This window comes from Cyprinodon tularosa, unplaced genomic scaffold (genome assembly GCF_016077235.1).
Source record: "Cyprinodon tularosa strain WSP-4 unplaced genomic scaffold, ASM1607723v1 ctg9, whole genome shotgun sequence".
In the NCBI taxonomy this organism is placed as follows: domain Eukaryota; kingdom Metazoa; phylum Chordata; class Actinopteri; order Cyprinodontiformes; family Cyprinodontidae; genus Cyprinodon; species Cyprinodon tularosa.
Genome location: NW_024039673.1, coordinates 2,151,004 through 2,174,351, shown reverse-complemented (window position 1 = coordinate 2,174,351; position 23,348 = coordinate 2,151,004). Strand labels below are relative to the sequence as shown.

Below are 23,348 nucleotides of genomic sequence, written 5' to 3'. Positions count from 1 at the left end.
TCACCATGTAATATTTAGGTGGCTATAAAAGTAAAAATAAATTGTTCTTATGTGTTTGTTATCTATATATAGAAAAAATACTATGCTTGGTCATAGATATTTGGGATAAAAAAGTTAAAAAAAAAAATGATTTTCTGGTTCTCAATAGGCTTTAAGAAATCCTCCCTCTTCCTTTGATTGCTTAATATATTTTTTCTTCCATTCCTTGTGACATTGGATTTAAGCGAAATTAAAGTTAGATTTGGGACTTTAAAAGTGTCTTAAATACATAGGCCCACCATAGCCCCACCACAATAATTTGGTGTAAGTAAATTAACAGATAGTCAATTCTTTAAGACAAATTTTATTTAGAATGAGTCCAAGTAGATATACAACAGGAACTATTTTATTAATAAAAAAAAATCTGCATAAAATATACAAAGCCCACCACAAAGCTTTTCCAATCCACTTTATATCATACACACCAACTCCTACATCTCCAAATCAAAATGCAAGAGTTTTCCTTCATCAGCATCTAATCTGGATTGATAATATGGAGGTAAGAAGAAATGTAAACTCTCCAAGGCTTTAATTTGCTGTGGATGCAAGCTTGTGGGGGCTTCTTGCCTGACATTATAGATCCAACAATTTCAGTTTCATAAGGTATCACAGCCAGGGTGAGAAGCTGTATATGTGTTGGCTTTCATGAAGAGTTTATTGCTTATCATCAGGGGCAGGCAGTTTCTCAAGCGTGGGCTCCATGCCCCAGATCTCACGAGCATACTGGGCAATGGTGCGATCACTGGAGAACTTGCCACATCCAGCAATGTTGTAGATCACCTTCTTGGTCCATTCCTTGGGGTTCTAATATTATGACAAATAAGAAGAAGTAAAGCAAAATTGGAAAAGACTTGGTCACTTTAGTGTTCCTCTATTATAACTGATTTAATAACTAGGTTAAGTTGATAATAATGTTATTTTCTTTTGTGTATACCTTGTACAGAGCATTGACTTTCTCCTGGCATTTGATGTAGTCTTCATAATCAGCAAAGACCTTGAACCTGAGAAAACAAAATAAAGTCATAAATACATAGAAGATATAAAAAATCTGAAGGTTTAAATAAATTCTCATTATGAATAATAATTAGAAAAAGATATAAAGTGGGTTTTTTTTGGACCTGGATGATATGGCTCTTTGTCCAAGGTACTACTGTGGCAGCAAAGGCACAAGCGCTTATATAAGTAAAACGAAATTTCTATGGCTGATTTCTCTCAAGTAAACAAAAGAAAATGTACAATGACATTGAGAATTATGTCTAATTTCACATTTTTACATTTTTTTGTAAAATTTTCAAGTTCTAGCAAGCCCGTTTGACTCTACTGCCCCATATATCCCCCATCAAGGACTCTTTGTAAGCATCAATATCTACTGCAGATTTTTGTACACATTAACAGAAACAAGACAGACAGACAGACAGACAGACAGACAGACAGACAGACAGACAGACAGACAGACAGACAGACAGACAGACAGACAGACAGACAGACAGACAGACAGACAGACAGACAGATAGATAGATAGATAGATAGATAGATAGATAGATAGATAGATAGATAGATAGATTAAATAATTCCGTTTTTCTGTACCTGTCATGATGCATCAGCATGTTGACTATTTCTTTAAACAGGTCTGGCTGTTTTGGGCTAAAGTAGCCATTAGCGATTTGGTCAATGGCCTGCTTTAGCTCCGGCAGCCGGTTGTAATATTCCTCAGCATGGTATCTAAGCAGGATGGAAAAAAATAAAACATTTACAAAAGCACAGGCTTATCTGTGTGGTAACCAACACTTTCATCAGTACAGATACAAAAGAATGTTACGTTCCCCACAGTTCCACCTTTTATTGCAAAAGACCCTCATCATGTGAGACCACAAATGTCTTTGAGCACCAATGAGCAAAGAGAAAAGAAAAGATTATTATTAAAACTAGTGGAAAAGCTCAGAGCAGCAGGACTGTCAGAGTGTGTGGAGTTCACTGCAGTGATTTTAAAAGGTCTTGACAGTTGGCCTCTCTCTGAGGTATTTCCCCAAAATGGATCTGATAATGATACTGATGGCACAAGTAAAAGAAGAGGATGGACCTATCAGTTCTCTCTCTGTGGCCGTGGCTGATTCCTTAAGGAAATATTTCTTTACCAATAAAAGGCTTTACTGTCTTCTTGAATACACATGAAGAGAGTTTATTCTTTACCCTTTCTTGTCAAGTGCATCAACGTCTTCCACTCTCATGCCAAAGATGAAGAGATTGCCGTCACCAGCTTCTTCTGCCATCTCAACATTAGCTCCGTCCATGGTGCCAATGGTCAGGGCTCCGTTAAGCATGAACTTCATGTTGCCAGTCCCGGAGGCTTCAGTGCCGGCTGTAGAGATTTGTTCTGACAGGTCTGATGCTGGGATGGCTGCAAGATAGCAAAAGAAGAAGGTTAATTACAGGTATAGATATTTTATATTGGTTCTTCAATCTCAGCATTAATTAGTTTCCTACCTTTCTCTGCCAGTGTGACTCTATAGTTCTCCAAGAAGATGACCTTCAGGCGATCTCCAACCACTGGATCGTGGTTGACCACCTCCCCGATAGCTGTGACCAGACGGATGATCATCTTGGCTGTGTGGTATCCAGGAGCGGCCTGCAGGTTGAACTCAGTTAAATATATATATAAAGTATAGTCTATCCTTTTCTTTATAAATACAAACCTTTCCTCCAATCATTATGGTCCTTGGAGTCCACTGCTTGTTTGGCTCTTTCTTGATGCCTGAAAGGAATAAAAGCAAAACAAACTTGGCTTAAACACAATCTAAAGTAGAAAGAAATTACTAATAAACCTAATCCTGGGACTCAGATAGAAATAGTTACATGGCCAAATAACGTAAAGAAAAAAAGGAGGGTAAGGGATCAAAATAGTGTGAATGCTTCTGCAAAATAGAGTAGATATGGAGGCAGGCGGTCTTAAACATGCACTCACGGTTGTAGTAGGTGATGATGTGGAGACAGTTCAGCAGCTGTCTCTTGTATTCATGGATTCTCTTGACTTGGACGTCAAACATGGAGTTGGGATTGATCTTCACCTTGTAGTGCTCCTCCAAATGCACAGCGAACTTCAGCTTGTTCTCCTACAGGATCAAAACATTTCACAAGACAAAATATTGTTCAGCATCTGCCATCATTTGGCCATTGTAAACAGATTCACTATGCAAATGCAGTTGGAGCAATTACAGGAGACAAACAATATACAGAACGCAAACATGGGCAAAATGCCAACGAAAACTAATAAAACCTCATGTCACCTTTCTGCACTGACTGCTGGCTGTCAAATTCTGGGTGGGCTATGGGCCAAGGGCATATTCATCATAATTGCTTTTTAATTACACAGATAGAAGTAATGAAACTGGGACACGCCTGTTATGCATAGAAAAGAGATATCCAAACGGGGCTTTGGAATGCCTGGGAATCATATCTGTATTTGAAAAGCCGGTTGCGATTTTGAAAAAAATGGCTTTAGTGTTAACTGGCTACTATCAAATATTTCTATGAGTATCATTTTTATGTGATAGATGAACATAGAACATGATCATTTTATTGGAAAATGATAAAAATAGGAGCAGCCAAGAGCTACATGGTAATTCTCAAGGATTTACAGAGACTAACAGCTCAGGTGTAAACATCATTACAATAAATTATGAACTCCAAATATAAGACAGCTACTGCTGAAAAGAAATGCTAAGAACTCCTGTTTGCAGTTTCCATTCAGCCATACATAAAAGCAGAAAACCTGGAGACAAAGGTGTTATTTCTGCACAAAAGGAAGCTGATTGGCGCTGATAGGCAGAGGCAAATCAGACCTGGAGAAAATATCTTAGGGGTTGCAACAGACTGCAGAGATAAGAAAGCAGGAAAATAAATAAATGTAGAGCCAACGGAAATGTTTATATGATAGCATATATACATTATAGTCAGTTCCAACCAAAATCAATTTGAGAGCCTTTGGCAAGACTGGAAAAAGTGTGTTCACCATTTGTTTCCATCTAAGCTGACTGAGCTTGAGCTATTTTAAAAAGAATAGGCAAAAACTGTAGATGTGCACTGAGCTGCTGAGGATTTATTGAATACTATGCATGGATCACAGAGCAACAAATACTTAAGGCCAAATTATCCACCATTCACCTGTTTCACTTTGGCGATATCCCGAATAAATGCATCATCGTTCACAAAGTCCCGGAGACGTTTCAGTTGGTCAAGATCACGAATGAAGTCTTCCCCAATTCTCTGATGAGCAATAAAGAGACAACAAGTCAGCACACACTTTAATGTGGTGGATTCTGACAGATGACCTAAATTTTCGCTTGGTTTTGTTTATGCCGTCCGAGCGCAGCTGACCTCTGCAATGACCTCAGCCAGCCCGGGATTGCACATGACCAGCCAGCGGCGAGGGGTGATGCCGTTCGTCTTATTTTGGAACTTGTGGGGCTCCATTTCATAGAAGTCCTTAAAGCTGGAGGGTAAAGAAATCATCTCATATCATTAAACACATAGAGGAAATTTAAAGCTGTTTGACATTGATGATCTAAATATAACTATTACATATACAATGTCTTGATAAAGCATTCATACTCCTTGAGGTCTGTTTCTCATATTTTTTTTGCCAAAAAGCTCAGCTTTGGCAGATTCTCACAATTAGATGTTTTTATAGATTTTTTTTCTAAACAATTCTGTTTTATTTATTGTGAATCTTTTGGTATTTTAGCTGCTGCTGCCTCTCTGTCTCAAATTCCTTGAAAAAAAGAAATGCTTTAAATCCCACTAAAACTATTCTAGTTAAATATTCTTTTTTTTTTTGCAATTATCCACCTTCTTTCTGTGTGCCTTTAACAGGTTTTATTACATTATTGCAAAACATTCACCTCCCTTCAATTGTACATAAAATTAATACAGTTTCAGTGTACCTATTGAAGATATGCTTGTCCATAGCATGATGCTGCCACAGACAAGAAGGTGTGAATGAGGTAAACAAAATTTCCGATCCTTCTTAAATTATTTAAATCATTCATCCATCACGTTTTCTCTGCTTTTTGCTGCTCCATTACATAAAACCCCAAAACATAAAACAGTGACTTTTTACTTAATTATGGGGTAGTAATTAAATACTAATTAAAAAAAAATTTTGTTTTACTTACATCGTAGCTTTCAGGATATCAGAGTGGATCTGGGCTACACCGTTGACAGCGTGAGCACCAACGATGCACAAATGGGCCATGTTAATCCTCTTCTGCCCACCCTCCTCAATCAGCGACATCCGGCGAAGACGATCATGGTCTCCTGGAAACTTGGCAGCAACTTTCTACAAAAATCAAAAGGAATTCCTGATTACTAAAAGAATCATATAACAATTTCTTCCTGCTACATCAAAGCTGGTCTTTGTCCATACACAAAAGGTCACACGGTGAATTCACAATACAAGTTACCAGCATCAGGACCATTTTCATCAGTGTGAGTAGATGAAAGCCTTCAGATGAAAGCATTTTCTTTTTCTTTTTTATTGTGCAGCTCTGCCCACCACTTTATGTCAGAAACATTTTTGTCTTGTTTCACCGGGGCTGTAGGAGTTTTCTTCTTACAGATGTTGAAAATAAAACTCATCATTTTATTTTTAAGGCTTTAATATTCCGGTATATCAGTGGTTGAATGTACCCTATTTTTGAGAAGTCTCTTTGATAAAAACATAAATTACTTAATGACAGTTCCTCTGCTTTTAGTGTTGTATAAATTCTCTTTTTATTCTTGTTATGAGATTAACATATTTATTTTCATTTCAATATCCTAATCCAAGGCTAAATGGACTATGTAAAGACAAATAATAGTTCTATTTAATCACAGAGTGTTTTCTCAAGCTTTGTTGGCAAATATATTTTTGGATGCAAATCCTTGTTGTGTCTGAATAGATGTTGCAGTTTGCAGTACCAACCTCCAGGTGGCGACGGTTGATCTCATAGACTATTTCCAGGTGACGGGGCAGCAGGTGGGCAAACAGGTCTACTGGCCAGCGCTCCAGAGCTTCTGGAAGGACTGTGTGGTTGGTGTAGGCACAGGTCCTCACACAAATATCCCAGGCCTCAGAAGCACCAACAGAAAACAATTACTTTACTTTTTCATGCATCCCTGTTTCTTCATTAATTATTTTCATCATATCAAAATACTGCACAGTTTTATTGCATTGATTCACATTGTAGTATCATCAAAATGATAATTCTATTCAGTAATTAAATTAAAGGCAAGATGACCATGTCTCTAAATAAGAACCAACGTTGTAGTATCTGTTGTGGCCCTGCTTTGATGACACAAAATAGTGGAAGTCCACAAAGGCCACAGATGCACCATGGACTTATTTTACACAGGGAAATAAAAGAAAATAAAAAAAAAGGAAAAATGTTCCAGGTAAACTCTCTTAGCTTTGTCAGTTTATTTTTTCCTCAGGCAAGCAAACAAAAAAAACATTTCCTCCATGTTTCTATTGCGCTGGTAAAAAAAAAAAAAAAAAAAAAAAACATACGCCCACCCAGATGCATGCTGGTCATACCATTGACTGCCTATTTATAAAAAATAATTAACCTAAATTAATCATAACTAACCAAAAAATAAAGGAACATAACTAAATATCCAAAAAACATAATCTCATAACAGATATTAAACAATAAATTAAATAACTTAGCTAAATTATGCACAAAAACAAAAGACATTTTTCATCATTAACAAAAAATTATTGGCTCCTACAGTATCATATAAAAATAAAAATAATTTTCAGTGCCAAAATATGAGTAAGCTGAAAAATTATATCTGTATACTTTTTAATGTTTACAATCAATACTTAGCTATTGCACTAATGTATATTAAATGTAATCATTGGTGAACAGTACAATACAAACTGACTAATAACTTATTAACATTTATACCAGTAGACTTCAGTGATATGAGATTAGATTAAATAACAAAGGCTGATCTGATCCCACATGTAAGGCAAAACAATCCTATTCAGTTTAGGAAGCTCACTGGTTTAAAGCAGATGTGTCTAAAATGTGGATAAGGGGCCATTTGAGGTTCTTGAAATAATAATGGGGGGGTTGAATTTGAATTAAGAATAGAATAGTTAGGCTCATCTGCAGTAACTAGAATAGTTAGGCTCATCTGCAGTAACTTTATGCAGGTGGAGACCCCTTTTTCAAGCAAAGATGTTACCATATCTGCGACTAATCAAGTGATTAAACTTGACTAAACATAACAAATTTAAGAAGAGTGACTATTTTTCCCTGAGAAAATAAAAATAGTTTAATGTATTTTTTTTTGCAGTTACAATTATTTTTGTAAATGTCCCAGATGTATTTTACCTGGCAAAAGAAATTCACAAATTATCTGGGGTGTTCAGTAAAAAAAAAAAAGCAAAACAAAAAAAGTCCCACAAACAATGAAGTCAATTTGAGGATTTGGGCCCTTGTAGTAAAAAGTTTAGACACCACTGATCTGAAGTCATTCATGTAAAGAGGACCTTAAAATCTTTGTGAGTCAAGGGCTTTGCAGTAATCAATCCTCTTGAGCCCCACGTGGGGACAGTAAGAAGGAAACATATCTTTTGTTTCTATAAGTGGACAAACATCTGTAGATGATGGCTCCCTAAGTCTTCACTGACTGTGAAAATCTCACAGAGGAGCCTAAGCAAATAAAATGCTGTCGTTTTATCTAAGAACTATTTAGATCCTTTGCTCCTGAGCACCGGCAAGCCTCTTCTGATGTTGATCTTTCAGGAGTGGCATAACAAGAGATTCAGTAGTTCTAGCCCTCATCCTTAACTGACCTTGAATGGAGGCTCATAAAGTACTAGTTTCTAGCTTAATCCAGACAACATAAATCTCTGGCTAATTCTTCAGGGGGCTTTGTTTCCCAATCCCTGTCGAAGCTGCAGTTATGCCTGTTGCTTGTGCACAGTTGCTACCTACTATTAGACAAATACTTCTTTAGGAATTGCCTCTTTGCAGCTTAACCTGCTTGAGGAAGGCAAATGTAAAATCTGCAGTCTTCCCAATGATTAGATATGGTAATAATGTACAGTATGTGTTTAAATGTAGTCTTATGTAATATAATAAAAAAAACACTACTTTAATCAAAACTGAAAGCCGTTATCAACATAAATAAAGATAAACAATACATCACCACGTGTCTCATCTTCACATGTTATATAGAATAAATAAAATCAAAAATAATTTTGATGATATTTCAGTCACTGATTTGTACCTGTGGAGAAAAAATACTTACAAAGTTCTAAAAAATGAAGCAAATAAAAATAGTACATTTTCCCAATTTACCTGTTCCCAAGCCAGCTTCTCCTCATCAACAAGAACTCTCATCAGCTCAGGAATAGCCATTGCAGGGTGGGTGTCATTTAGTTGGATTGCAACCTGCATGAGCAGATAATAATTTCTCTATTAAATATACTTAAACCCAAATAACTAACATGAAACTATCAAAGCTTCTTTTTTATGTCAAGTATAATTCTAAAGGATCAGTAAACACACCTACAACCTGCTTAACACATTGACAGAAATTCTTCCATAAAAGACGTCTGACAGAGGTAATTCTGTCAAGTTTTCCCACTTCACCTTGTCAGGCAGTTTGCTGAAGTCAGTGCGAGCGATCTCCCTCGAGCCAAACTTGGAGACCTTGAAACGACGGATGATGTCTTGCAGGGTGGCAGACACCACGAAGTATTCCTGCTTCAGACGGAGCTCCTTTCCTTCAAAGAACTGAACAAAAAGAACACATTTTTGTTCTGAGGACAGATCTCAAAAGTTATTTTTATTGATTAAATCAGGAATTTCATTCAGTTAAAATTGTGTTTTGATATGATTACCACAGCCATGAATAAAGTGAAAATTTGCACAGGTTCTTTTGCAACTGTTGTGCAATGAGCTGTGTTATATTTAAGTTAGTTAAAAGTATCTTTTAACAATGCTCCACCCACACACATATCCATCAATCTATCCAAAACTTCCCTAATCTGTCTGCTGTGTTCCATGGCCTTCATGATGCTATTTATTTATTTATTAATATTCTCTGAGGCCTTCAGATGAGGATTAGGACCAGGATTAAATGACATACAGTACAGGTGGATCTATTCTGGTGATTAAACGGTCTCTGCAGCCAGTTAGACGCACTGGAGGCTAAAATAAAGTCAGGATGAAATTCCAATTTTCATTTGGAAAATATTTCTAAATTGAAATATAATTGAAATTATTTTTCCTTTACTCACAAATCAGCAATATTTTGTTTCTCTGTTAAAGGATTACAACATAACATTTATCTAATTTCACTGTCACAAAATAAGACAGGCTGAAGGGATTTTTTCTTTTGTTCGTTTTATTATTTCGATTTTTTTTATTCAAGGCATTCAGTGAATATGAACTTCATCATTTTATTGAGAGATCTGATTGTGTAAAATAAATAACAATGACAATGATAAATATTAACAAATATTGTGTAGCATCTTTATGCCAGGAATTGAATAGCTCTGTTTCATTTCTGGCTCTAATCATAGATCTTCACATTTTTATCGGACCATAATTCAGCTTCACTACATTATGTATTGAATATCTGAGTATATTGAATATCCATATACTCAAATGTGTTAGAAAAAACCCCAGATCTAGATAAGTAGTCCACATTTTTCACATGACTGTCAATAGTGGGTCTAGTTTTAATGCATCAAAGTATAATATAGTGTTTCTTACATTGTCGTTGGGGTAAAGCACACGAGAAATGTTCTCAGCCAAGTTCCTGTCCAAAACCGCTTGAATGTAGCCACCAACATTGACTGTAAGATAAAATAAAACATGAACGCATTAGTTTAAGTAAGATCTGGTGTTTAAAACGTGTCATCAAAGTCAAACACCTACAGTCTTTAAGGTTGAAATCGCAAGGAGCTTTAGCAGACCATAGCCTCATGGTGTTCACAACGTTGTTTCTGTAGCCAGGCACAGGCGTGTCATACGGCAGAGCCAGGACTACCTATCAGTGAATGAAAAGACAGCAAAGTTTAATGACATCTGCATAACCTGAATAATCTTTGATCTTTTTTACTTCAGTTAATATTTTCACCTGAGTGTCCACCCATTTGACGCCATCGGGGTGATGCTCAGTTCTGCCATAAAAGTGAACCGGGCGAGTGTACTCTGGTCGAGCTTTCTCCCAGGGGTTGCCATAGCGCAGCCAGTCATCGGCCTCCTCCACCTGAGAGGTGGCAAACATTCATTGGACTTAATTCGAAATTAGGTTTCTGATGTAGGCCAAACACAGAGAACATTTTCATAACAGAGAAAATTTATCCTCCAGGGGATCCATAGTAAAACAGAAGAATTTACCATTAATTGTAGGGTCTTATGAAATTATGTATCCCTCTTCTCATAATATTTCCAGATGTTACAATAGCCAAATTTTATGTTGATTATATGAGATAAAGCAACTCCAATTACAAAACTTTTTTATGTGGCTGTTGCTCTATGTTTGGGTTTTTATTAGATAGTAAGCTACAGGCTCCAGCTAGATGAGCCCATGTTTAGCTCAAGCCATTAATAATCAAAAGTCACATTTTCTTCTACCCAAAGGCTGTTGTTAAACATTCTTGAGATATTGCCTGTATGGTTTAAGACAAACTGTAAATGGTGGTCTGTTACAGTATGTCCATTTTGGTGCAGGGCATGATAAACTGATGCCCTGTCAATGAATTCTCCCTCATGCTGTAAGATAACAATCTCTTCATCTTAAGCTTGGTGCTCTATTGCCCTTATATAAAACCATGTGGTACCAAACTCAGATGAATTGTTTTAGTGCAAAAATGTGACAGAAAATAGCAGATTCTGAATCTAAGGGGAAGGGTAACAGTAGGTGACTTCAAAATGCAGCACATATTTTTTATTTAGGGTTTCAGAATAGAGTACACTGAATAAAAAAGCCCAAATAATTTTTCACCTTTTTAGATTTTTACTTTAGTTCTACTAAACTTCCCATTATTTCAAATGTGTACAGCCTTATGTTGTGCAAATTGACATTTTTAATTATCTAGATGTACTTTCAGAGAATGTTACATAGAAGTTATATAATGTACTGTATGAGTGAACATTTGTACAGGAAATAAACCCAAAGTTTGATCTTCTCTCTACCTGCCATCCATTGAGGATTTTTTGGTTGAAGATGCCGAATTCATAACGAATGCCATAACCATATGCAGCCAGACCCAGTGATGCCATTGAGTCCAGGAAACAGGCTAAACAACAGACAGAACATGTGAGACTCATGTGAGACTCATAATTCTTTTTCTTGTACAAAGTGCAAAACTAAAAAGAAAAGACCTACCAGCAAGACGACCCAGGCCTCCATTACCCAGTCCAGCATCTTCCTCCATCTCCTCTAACTCCTCCATGTCCAGACCCATCTACAAGGTACAGGGATTTTAGGAGAGCTGCTCCTTTGTAAAATATTTGGAAAGACAATTTGAGGAGGAGTAAACTAAATCTCCTTTATCTCACCTGGTACATGGCCTCATCACAGGCGTTCTCCAGTGCAAGGTTGACCATGGTATTTTGGAGTGTGCGGCCCATGTAGAACTCCAGGGAGATGTAGTACACACGCTGCAGATTGGACAAAAAGGAAAGTAAATAAGCTTAACTTTTATACAAAATACAAATGATTCAATTGGACATTTAGAGGTTTGGAGCTCAAAAAGTATTCACTTGAGGGAATGCACATATATGACAGCGAAATATAACAGGACCCCCACCCCCCCACGTGCCCACTGTGTTTGGCATTGAAACCATGGACCTTTGAATTCATATGCCAAATGTCAAAATAACACCCACCCCACCCTTAGAAAAAACTTCAGGTTTCATGATTTAGTTTCATGGTTGGGAGCGTATATAAATGTGCCACCTGAGCCGGTGTTTAGCCTTTGCCATTTAGATTATGTTAGTTTTTTTCTTTGACTCTGACATGGAAGGGCACACACAGGCAGAGGAGGGAAGGAAGAGGACCAGGGAAGGGTGCGGGGAGAGAGGGGGGGACTAAGGGAACAGATTGCTTTGGGTATTACATAACGTCCAACATTTTGGGCTGGGCAAAAAATAGCTCCCAAAGAGGTCGCTGTAAAGGTCAGCCAGAAACTGATAATCTTTGATTGTGGAGTTTAAGTACAGGAAGACAGAGAGACTGCTTCAAAAATGTATTTAAAGGACAGCAAAGGAAACTGAGAGGGGCTCTTTCTTGATCAGTGCACTGGACTAATTTGATTACATATACCAGTATGTCCCAAGTTGTTTTTGATTTATGAATTCCTCCTCGCTTTCTCCAAGAAAGAAATGCAATCGGTGTCAGAGAATAGATCACAGGGTCTGCACCTTTTTTAGCCTGGATGACCTTCCTGTTTGTGCTTTCCAGTTAAACCAGCATGGTATTCACCTTTGACCTTTTAAAGATGAACCCCAGTGTGTCACCATGCTTCGTATTGAGCTGTTGCACCCGACTGACCTCTGAGCAAACGTTTTCATACAATCACTAGGAGGTTCTTTGAAAGCAGTGCTTCAGCAGATGTTACAGGAGCAATGGGGGCTCTTTCTCCTTTATTCAGTAAGTTTATTAATGAGCCTCCATAGATATTCTCAGACAAAGAAAAAGGGATGGAGCTGACTTTCACCCCTTTCTCATCTCTTTGCCTGTAATAACACACTTTTCTGGCTGACATTTTTTAAGAGTAAATGTGGTGGTGCTTGCAGTTTTATTGTTTCATTCAAGTGAAGCAGCGCCTTATTGTTTCTCTAAGGTTCCTGGCTGTAGCAGCTGCTTAATGACTCGAAGGCTGTTGACATAAAGCTTTAATGTAACTGCGTTTCAACTAGAGAGCTCCGGATGTCCTTGGAGCACACATGCTCAGACGACCTGAGCGAAGAGGAGGAGGAAGAGTACGTGTTGGCGGTCAGACGGGACAGGAACAGAAGGTCATGGGTGGGTTTAGTGTTTCAACACACTGTAAGCAATGGGAGCAGACCGGCAGAGTGCTAAGAACCCCCACCCTACCCTGCTGAAGTCTAAATGTCATGGCTGGCATATACTGGCATCAGTATGTTAAAACTGTTCTGATGTCAAAGAGAGAGTACAGTCAATTTATCTTGAGTACAAGACACCAAAGTTCAATCAGTTTATTACTGTATTCAGAAATACACCAATAGTCTTTGCAGGGGCAAGTGTTTCGGTTTGGCCCTGTTTTGTATGGCAGCTTGCAATGATGCCTAAACTGACTTTTGGTGACAAAATATTAAAGTTTCAATGATTAAATATTCTACAATGGAAATATAATACTTATATTACGAATACTATGTTATCACTACCTGGCAAAGCATCAAGAAAGAAAATGTGCAACAATATCTGACAGCTTGAAATTAACATAATTATTAAAGCAGGATACAGTGCTAACAGTTGCTGTTTGTGACAGTGTGCAGTTCTAGTGCTTCAGCCCTATAGTTCTAGGCTCAGTTATCACACAGTGTCTATATCCTAAGCATGCCATGACAATTTATTTTAGTTTAATTAAGTATTGGCATTTTGTTAGAAGTAGATGTGTCCTACAGTATACAACATAGGGATATTTTAGCTGCTAGTACAGGCTGTTACGGATGATAAACCTTCTTTAGTTCCTTCTCTCCAGGGAATGGTCCACACAGAGCTGTATATTAGGAGTAGTATATCAGATTTTTTGGGGGGGTCCAAGTTATTCACTTAGTTATGTTAATTTTTTTTTACAGTGTCCTGTCGTCGATGTGGCATTGCCATTAAGAATAATTGTCCAGATGCCAAAAAAGGGCCCAACAGATTTTGCTTTCACAAGTGAAGCAGTACGGCTATCGCGATAGCATTCCGCTTGATTTACGCATATAAATAGCTTTATTATGATTATGCAAGGAGTATTACAGTTACGTTAATTTCTGAGCAAATGCAAAGATGGTAATTGGGAAAACAATGCTTAATGTGGAAATCATCAACATAAAAATTTAAGTTTTTTACTTCGTTGTCAATGGAATGTGCACATATTGTTCAATACCAATGCAAACGATTCCCCATTTTGGGCATGAAATCAATAATTTTTGAAAACTGAGTAAAAACAGCTCATATGTATTGTTCTAGTGCTTTACGCTTTAAAGTAATAGGTAATGATAATCAAGCTGTAATATATGATGTGATATTTTAGTGTTGGGGGCAGCACAGCTGACCCAAAGTCTATTGCAGGATTTCAGTATTTTTATCAAAATGTAAAAGAGGTACCAGGCATTGATAAAGTGGCTATAATGGGGTAATATGGTGGGGAAGGAGGGTGGGGGAGCCGGGGTTCTGGGGATGGATTTTCTCCCATTTGGATCCCCTCTGTGACATCATTCTTATAGAGAAAACCTATGAAATCTAAATTAATTGTAAGTTATTATAAAACTTTAGGCATTCTTATGTTTTTTCCCTATTTTATTACTATTATTTCGATAATCTTTATAAAACCATACTTGTTTTTGTAGTCTTTCACTAATGGTTCATTTTATACAGGTTTATAAGATTGCATTTGCTGCTGTACTGAGTGTAACTTACTTTGGGGTCTTTTTCATAGTAGTGCTGCTGGGTTCTGATCCACCTGCCCACCAAGTGGTCTCGCACCGTGTGGGCAAGAGCAAAGTAGTAATCCCGTTTGGTGGCCACATTCCTGTCCTTAACTAGCGTGAAGTGAAGATGTCTGTTGAAGTTCAGCTTCAGATCTGTGACGTTCTCAACGCCAGCAAGGCCCCTCACTGAAATCTGTTTCTTCCTATCATGGTCGGACAGAGGCTTGGACATGTTGGCAGCTCAATTCCCTGAGGCGGGTAGGGATGTAAAAGAAAAAGCTCAGAGACACAGCTAGAGAAGCACCCAACACCTCAGGCTCAGGACAAGCTTTTTAAAGACATGGTTATTAATATTAAGCAGAGGGTGGAGCGGCCTATGTGCATTGCATAAAGTGTTCGGAGAACATGCTGAGGCAGAGGACATCACTCCAGTCTCATGAATATCTAAGGAGGGGTCTATTTAGGAGGGATGATGTGTCCCTGGCAGAAGGACAGAACATCCCACAACATGATACAATCATTTACAGGAATCATTGTAAAGTGAAATTTTTTAATAAATATTGAACTTAACAGATATAGTATTAAACTGAAGGATTATCCATAGGACAACTAAAAACATATATGTCATATGTTTTGTGAAAGAACAATGTATTGTGAAGTGAAAGGAGTAAAGTAATAGTTTTTTTAGGTTTTTACATACAAATCTAAAAAAAAGTTAAGCTTACTTGTATTGAGCCTCCATTGCAAAGGTACCTCTGAATAAAATATCAGTATGAACACAACAAAAGGGATAAGTTATGGGATGGCTGGTAGAAAGATCAGGTTATAAAGAAGTTTGCAGAGAACTGATCAATCTACCATCTGAATGTTGCCGTTTAACCTTATCTAATTTTGGAAGAGTTGAACGGCTAAGAAAATTTGTTTACAGGACAACTATGAACCCAAAGGAAATCCTTTTAACCAACATGCAAAACACAAAGGAATGATGGAAAAAGAAACAATGCAAATTGAGATGAACAAACTACTCTCTAACAGATATTTGATGTTAGCAGGGTCATGTCGTGGGAATCCTGGGGAAAAATGATTGTTTGGCAGCAGAAAGCTGTAAACACCCAGCCAGATGATGATTTAGATGAAAGCATTTTAATCTGTTAGAATGGAACAATCAAAGTCCAGTTTAAATTTAATTAGAAAAAATTATAAAAACTGTTCAGAGAAGCTGTTTGACTTAGCTTGAGTACTCCTGAAAAGAAAAAAATATCAGATAAAACAAGTAGTTTCTAAGGCGCTAAAGCTGGTGGAGAAAGACCCAAACAACTTGCAGCTGTATTTAAAATCAGTTAGTGTTACTGCCAAATGATTGTCACACCTTAAAATCTTAAATCTCAACTTTTTTTAACACTATCATGTCCTTTTTTTTTTTGCATAAAATATCAGCACAATATTTGGAGGCAATTCCCTGCAAGTTATTTCCTCCTAAGCTGATATTTACTGGTGTTATATCATTTCTCTGGTTTCATAAATTTTTATTTTTATTTTGAATTTTCTGTGTTTTGATCTCATTAAAGTTTATATTTCATGTCTTTCCATAGAAAAAGAGGTTATTGTTTTTCATGTTTTAATGAACTTCTCTCTAAAGATTAAACATGATATTGTCGACGAAAAATGTTTTGGGCTATCATTAATAAATACTCTGGGGAAAGTAAAGCAATTCAAACTTGCTATGACATTATAAGATATGACATTCAAGTTACTGCATTAAATGGCAGTATAATTCCAAATTTTAAACAGCGGATAAGGTTTCACTGCTGCACTGGCTCTGTCACGCACACATGCTTACTACTGTATCACTAAACAATGCAATGGTACTGTAAGTAGTCACTGACCAATGCGGTGTGTGTTTAGATCACATTCAAAAGCCCAGAGCAACGGCTGACACTAAATTAGCTGCAGCAAAGCAACTAAGACCAACTCTATTCTCAGTTATCACTCTGGCGAGCACACTATCATAAAGTCTTGACCTTCTATAAATAGTTACTCTGACCCAGTCCCAAAGGCCATGATATTTGAAAGGCGTATCTTGTTAATGTCAGCAAAAGCCGGGAGAAAAAAACTAGTATATTACTATCAGTCGGATGGCAGTAGCAGTAGTCTCCTCAGCTGGTCTCAGTGGGACGCAGTGCTGCATTATTATAATTTCCTCCCTTAAAGAGGCTTTCTACCTCTGCACTGAAATTGGATAAAAGCTGGTTGGGAGAGTGAATCTTACTTTGCACCCTGAGTGCATTGGAATTGCTCGGCACTTTAAATAAATGTTGACAGGAAAAGTATTGGGAATGAAATTACCATGTCTCTGCACCCACTTTCTGGTCTGTTTTAGATGCAAACAGGAAAAAGAAAAAAAAGACCCAGCTGTCAAGCATTACACCAGATAGACAGAAGATAAATAGAAATCAAAGTGCAGGTGGCAGAGGTGTTTGGCAGTGCCGCAGGATCTGTAGAATCTCACAATATTCTGAACTCAGTGCTTAAATGCTGTTCCTATCATTTTCCATGATGTCTAATGACCTACAGTAGAGGAGAACAACCTCAGAGCTAGTGACAGTGATTGAAGCTGGCATGCCCCTGATTTGTCCAGTATGATGAACAAATTAAGCTCTTACATGTCAACTGGGTGTTTTATCAAATGGTGCGTTGAGCATTTCACAACTAAGCTCAATGAGCTGTTGACGACAGAAATGTCTAATTATTCAGTCTTAGATGGCATATTTCCAACAACATCATGAAGTCATTGAAGTTGACTTAATTCTCCAGTATTCATATAACACATTACAGTAGTCATTTGTAGAGCTGTTTCCTTTACAAATGTCAGACTAGAGGGATTGTCACGACATTAATGCCTAACTTTGCCAAATGCTTTCACCAAACGCTGAATTTCAAGGTTTTTAGTTTTGAGAGATGTGATGTGTTTGAGTTTAGCAGGAAGAGAGCGCTCCATGAAGCATTGCTGATATGAAGAAGGCCCAAACATCCTTTCTTTAACAAACTGTGACCTTGGTAGTGTTAACAGGGTGCTTTCTGTGGATTTAAAGAGCAACAGGGTGTGCACTATATTGATGACCATGATGTTACAGACAAGGTCAGTTAAAGCTCTAAAAGCAGGTTCTGGAATTTTTGAATTAGCTTGTGAAGTAAGGCAAGCATGGAGGTAATTTTTTGGTACCGTTTATATGGGTCTAGCTGCTTAATTTGGAGGGTTAAAGGAGCCAATTTATATTAACCAATTTATTTTACAGGACTCAATGCTACAAAGACTGAAACAGGAAATTAGAAGAGAAAATGTTCATGTTTTATTTTTTCTTTGCATTCACTAAGATGTGTTTTGATCATGTGTTTAATTCTATTTTTTTAAACAATTGAATTTTTTTAGATTATCAAATGGAAATAGTTGTTCAGGCCCTATTTCACATGCAGCCATCTTCTTTTAGACAGGTTTTCCACCTTAATACAGTTAATAAAATCGATGTTTAAAAATGATTGTTATGCTTACTTTGCTTATCTCTATCTGTTATTGAAGTCGATGATTAAGAAAATGAGGTGTCACAACAAACAGAAAAAAATTGGAAGACATCTATGTTACTTTTCAAGTCTGATTCCATTTCATTCAAGGAAATAGCCAAATTCACTAATGTATAAGGTCATCTATATCTGTAGATCAGCATTTCATCAGGCTGAAGCAGTAATAAATTCAAGCTATTTTGTTTTGGCTCAGATAAAAAAAGAAAAAACTTTGGGAAAAGACAAAATTCACAAAAAAGAGTTAGTCCTCATTTAAACAGTATTCATACCGTTTTATAAATCTACTTTCTCAATAAGAAACACTTGAGCTTGTTTGACCATTACCCAAGAAACATCACAGAAACAAACAACCGGATGTTTACTGAGATCAGACCAAACGCAATTAGATTATATTTGCTCATCTAGGAAGCACTGACAGTATTTTTCACATTATTTTTTGTTTAGGGGTACCACAGCAGGGTTCAAATGCCCCTTTCAGATCCTTATATTGACACCTTTTTAAAAACCATATATTTTTCATGGTCTGGTCATTTCGGTTTTTTGTTTTCTTTTGGTGTCCAGGGTTTAATTTTATTTTCATTTAGAAGATCCTGGTTAGATAGTTTTCAAGTTCATTTAATCCTGTTGGAGTTATTCTCTATTCAGATGTCCTCGGTTTGACCTTAGCTTCTTCTTTTTTTTTTCCAAAGCTAAAGGCTGTAGGCATCAACCAGCTGATCCTCATCAAAAAATCACTGCTGCAGCTTAAATACCCTTTTCTTTTGTCACCTCCTTTCTAGACCCATCTGTCTGCTCTGCTCCTAAGTGTTTTTCTTCCTTATGTTCCATTAACCCTTGGTGTACAGTTAGATATACAGTAGTTCAATAGGATTTTGCTAAAATAATGTTTAAATGATAGCCCTACTTTATGAGTTCTAATGATATTGTTTTATTATTATATCTGAACAAAAATACTGACGTATATATGTAGAGTGAAAAACAAAAATCAAAATATTTGGTCACTGAGAATATCTGTGGCAGACCCTCTATGAAAGCTAATGAGTCTCTGTACCCTGCCTACAAAAAGAGGTTTGAGCAACTAAAGGACAAAAAGCAGTGCTGAACCCTGGTTTGTGCTGCAGTGAATGGGCCCTAAGCAAAAATGACAAGACTTTTAATTAAAAAAAAGTTGAATGATAAAGGGGTAATAATCAGTTGAGAAAACATATGACTCAAAATGGGATCCTGTGTCATATGTATTTATCTGCTGTATCCACAACAGGAACATAATTATGTTTATCTGTATGCATAAAGAGTTTGCGTTGTATAAACTCAGGAGTTTAGCAATAACATTTTCTTTTAAGCTTCACCATTACTTTCTTCTGCTAAACCACTCTTGCAAAAAGAAGCAGAAAAAGTGACTACTTCTGTCAGGGCTTAGAATGGAAGCTCTGACAGAAATATTTAAGAAGACTAGAAGTATCTAAGGAAAGACAGCCAGTGGGATTATTCAAATAGCGTTTATTTTTTAAAATGGCTGAAGATATGCAGTTGCTAGGGGGTCTAAGGCAAGAACCTCTGCAGGAGAGAAATGCAGGTTAGTGACCATAACATGACAGAGGATGATTATGCACGTTAATCACTAACCTGGTTTAACAGTTCAGTTCGTGCCCAGAGGACGAGGTAGGATCGTGTAGGTGAGCTGCCAACAAGATGAGGCAGACGCCGCCTAGAGTGCCCCAGACGCTGCAGGCCCGGAGGACGGAGAACAAGCAGGACACCAAATCCGGACAGGCGAAAGAGGGAAGGAACATCCAGAGGGCGAAGCCAAAGCAGGGGTCGAACACGTGCTCAAAATTCAGAACCAGATGAACAGAGGTCCAAAGAGTTTCCAAAGGGAAATCCAGGTTGGTCACAGGAATCAGTTCCAGGCTAGGATAACAGGCAGAATCCAGCAGGAGTCTGAAGACGGGTCAGACAGACAGATCAGAGGGGAACAGGCAGGCTCAGTGGTAGAGAGGTAAAACAGGATCCGGTAATCAGAAAAAGTAAGGTAACGCTGAAAAGCTCTTACCAATAGCTCAAGAATAATCTGCTCTGATGACTGTAAGCATGCAGGTTAAAACAGATCTGATGACAACAGGCAGACCAGGAAATCAGAAACACTAAGGTAACACTGGGCCACTCTCTGCACTGGCTCAAGAGAAATAATCAGGCTCTGATGACTGGTAGCAGATAGCTTATATAGAGACAGGAGCAGGTGGATCAGATGGACAGTAATGAGAAACCGTGGAGAATTTGACAGGTGAATGAAATGAGTAATTAAGCCAGTCATCAGTGCCAAGATCATGACAAAAACAAACAAAAAAAGTGGCTCTGACTGAGTGACAAATCATTCAACACTAATGAATATCACAGGCAACTATATGTTAAAATATCAGTATCTTCGTTGCCTAATAATCCCTATTAGAGTATTATTGTATCTAATAACTATAGTATGCAAGCATACACACTACCAGAAATAAGCACAAGGTGAATGAAAGGCTAATGAAAGGGGGTAAAAGGGATCTAAAGCCCCATTTACACTACCCTTGAAAAACCGATCCAAGCCGAGACCGGTCCGAGCTTGGATCGGTAACCAGGCCAAGCTCAGTTTTGACGACCGTTCACACGTCACACTTATCTCGGTTATCTCGACTCCTCGCCTCCTAGTGACGATGTGCGGTATTACTGCTAGGATTGAAGGAGGGACTCAAGCAGCTGGTGGCGGTAATGCACCAAACGCTGTTTGTCAACCGCCGTAAAACCCAACACTGCATGAAAAGTGGGATTTTCGTCAATATACGGCACTGTAGATTGTCGTGGAACTTCAGGTTAGCGGCAGTATACGGCAATTTGCAGGCTTCGCCGAAAACTGGTTGTCAGAAATTGACGTGGAATTTCTTAGGCAGTGTTCCCCCCATGCCTCCCCCCCATGGAATTCTAGGGGAGGCTTTAACATGTAAATGAACATGCTGTGAGCTATACAAATGCAAACCAGGGTTGCAGGGGGGGTTTTATCCCCCCTGCAACCCTGGGTAAGAAAATCTCTGATACAAAGAGATCAGGTATAGCCTCTTACATTTTAGCTTGAATTGATTTATTTAATTAAAGTATAGAGACCAAAACAGATCTTTAGCTGACAGAGCAATACATTTAGAGCAGTAATTATTTTTTTTTTAAATTTGCATTTAAGATAAAAAATAAAATGTTGTCTGTCAATATGCTCAATTCACAATTACTTAAGTGGAAAAGTTTCAAGAAATGATTCTGAGATGATTCACTTTATAACATGGCGCATTATCCTGTTGGAAGTAGCCATCAGAAGATTGGTACACTGTGGTCATAAGGACATAGGTCAGCATGCTAAATTGGTTTTAAGTGGCCCAAAGTGTGGCAATAAATATCCCCCAAATAGATGGTAGAAATAGATCAGGCTCAGTATAGCCTAATTATAGACTCTTACATTTTAGCTTGAATTTATTTATTTAATTAAAGTACGCTAGATTACTGTGTATGCAAATGTTATGTAAAAAAAATACACAAAATAATTTACTTCAAAAATTAGTTTTAATCAGAATCAGTTGGCTGTAATGGTTAATTTTTTTTTTTAGATTTCCACTTTTTTTTTTTTTTTGTTATTGAATATATAAGAAAACAATAACAATCTCAAATAAGAAGTCAATAACAAATATTTCAATACAAGAAGAAATATCACAACTCCTGCTTTTGAAAAATAAAATTAAATGCACAGGCTGGAACAAAGTATAAAATAAAATAAAATAAATAAAATAATAATAGTAGTTAAAGTAAATTAATCAGTGGGGACTACCAACTGAAATTCTTCAATTAACTCAAACAATTTAATTGCATTTAAATTCTGCATCTTTCTCAGACATCTTTTGAAAAGGGAAAGTTCATTTTTGAGAGCAGAGATTGAGAGGGAGCATTTTGCATAGCGACATTTATGGATATACTACTTTGTTACAATTATTAGAATATTGATTAAAAATTCCAATTTTTTTTTCTTTAATGGATAAACCGAATTGAATGTTTTGCCAGGAAATAAAATCTAAATTTATTGTTTTAGAAGACAGAAAGGTTCGAAGTTGATCCCATAAGTTTAATACTTCTTTACATTCATAAAAAAGATGTTTAGTTGTTTCCAATTGAGTTGTACAAAAGCCACAATTCTCAACATTAAACTTAAATCTCTCTCTTAAAAACTCATTTGAAGGATATATGTTATTTATTATTTTAAACTGTAATTCTTTATATTTAGGAGGAATTGGGAATTTCAAATAATTTGTCCTAATTTTGACTATCATAGATTTCTTAAAATTTTGTAAGAGAGCTGTGCTTTTTGTTCTTCCTGGGTACATATTATTTATAGAATATTGATTCAAAAACTTGTTGTTGCATTTATTATCTCTAATGTCCACCTGCTCAAATTCAATCTTATGGAGACAAACAATTGCAATTGCAAACAATTTATAGGTGCATTACCGCCACCTTCCAGAATGGAGCGACGCGAGCTCTTCTCGCGAGTCCTTCCGTATAACAATGACGTCGTATGTGATTGGAGGAGCCTGATGAGCCTTCGGCCCCATCGTCCAATCACGTGTGAGCTTTTGTGCACTACGACTTCTCGCGAGACCAGCATATTAGCAGACATGTTTGTGTTGTGAACTTCATCTCCATTTACCGTGTTTGTATTTTGTTGTTACGTGAACAATGGCTGCACGACGTCTCGCGTTCAACTCACCTCCAACTGCTCTTAGTCCACAACTTTCGGCCAGCCCGCAGACTGACGAGAAGAAACTGCTGATTGCTATCAGCGGACTGTCTCGTCAGCTTGCCCAACATACTGCCGACATGAATGAGCGCCTCACTCAGCTGGAGAATTCGATGCTACGAACTCGAGGAAGAGAAGACGGGTGCACAACGCCACGCTAGCGGTAAATATATGTTCGATTACTGGTAGCTATGCTAAAAGCAGCCTAGCTTAACTAGGCAAGCTAAAGACAACCTAGCCTAGCTAGG

The 23,348-nt window shown here is 37.3% G+C and overlaps 1 protein-coding gene across 1 annotated transcript; it reads right to left on the bottom strand.

The window, feature by feature from the left end:
- Nucleotides 1–365: 365 nt before the first annotated feature.
- Nucleotides 366–14,940, bottom strand: pygma (phosphorylase, glycogen, muscle A). The gene is made up of 20 exons (XM_038274010.1): nucleotides 14,698–14,940; nucleotides 11,604–11,705; nucleotides 11,431–11,509; nucleotides 11,238–11,341; nucleotides 10,177–10,308; nucleotides 9,975–10,086; nucleotides 9,810–9,892; nucleotides 8,682–8,825; nucleotides 8,388–8,480; nucleotides 5,999–6,145; nucleotides 5,211–5,374; nucleotides 4,414–4,528; nucleotides 4,201–4,302; nucleotides 3,002–3,149; nucleotides 2,733–2,791; nucleotides 2,524–2,665; nucleotides 2,230–2,437; nucleotides 1,627–1,761; nucleotides 974–1,040; nucleotides 366–843 (listed from the first exon to the last, which is right to left on the bottom strand). Exons 1-20 carry the CDS (start codon nucleotides 14,938–14,940, stop codon nucleotides 694–696), a joined length of 2,529 nt encoding a protein of 842 aa, XP_038129938.1. The 3' UTR covers nucleotides 366–693.
- Between the last annotated feature and the right edge of the window lie 8,408 nt (nucleotides 14,941–23,348).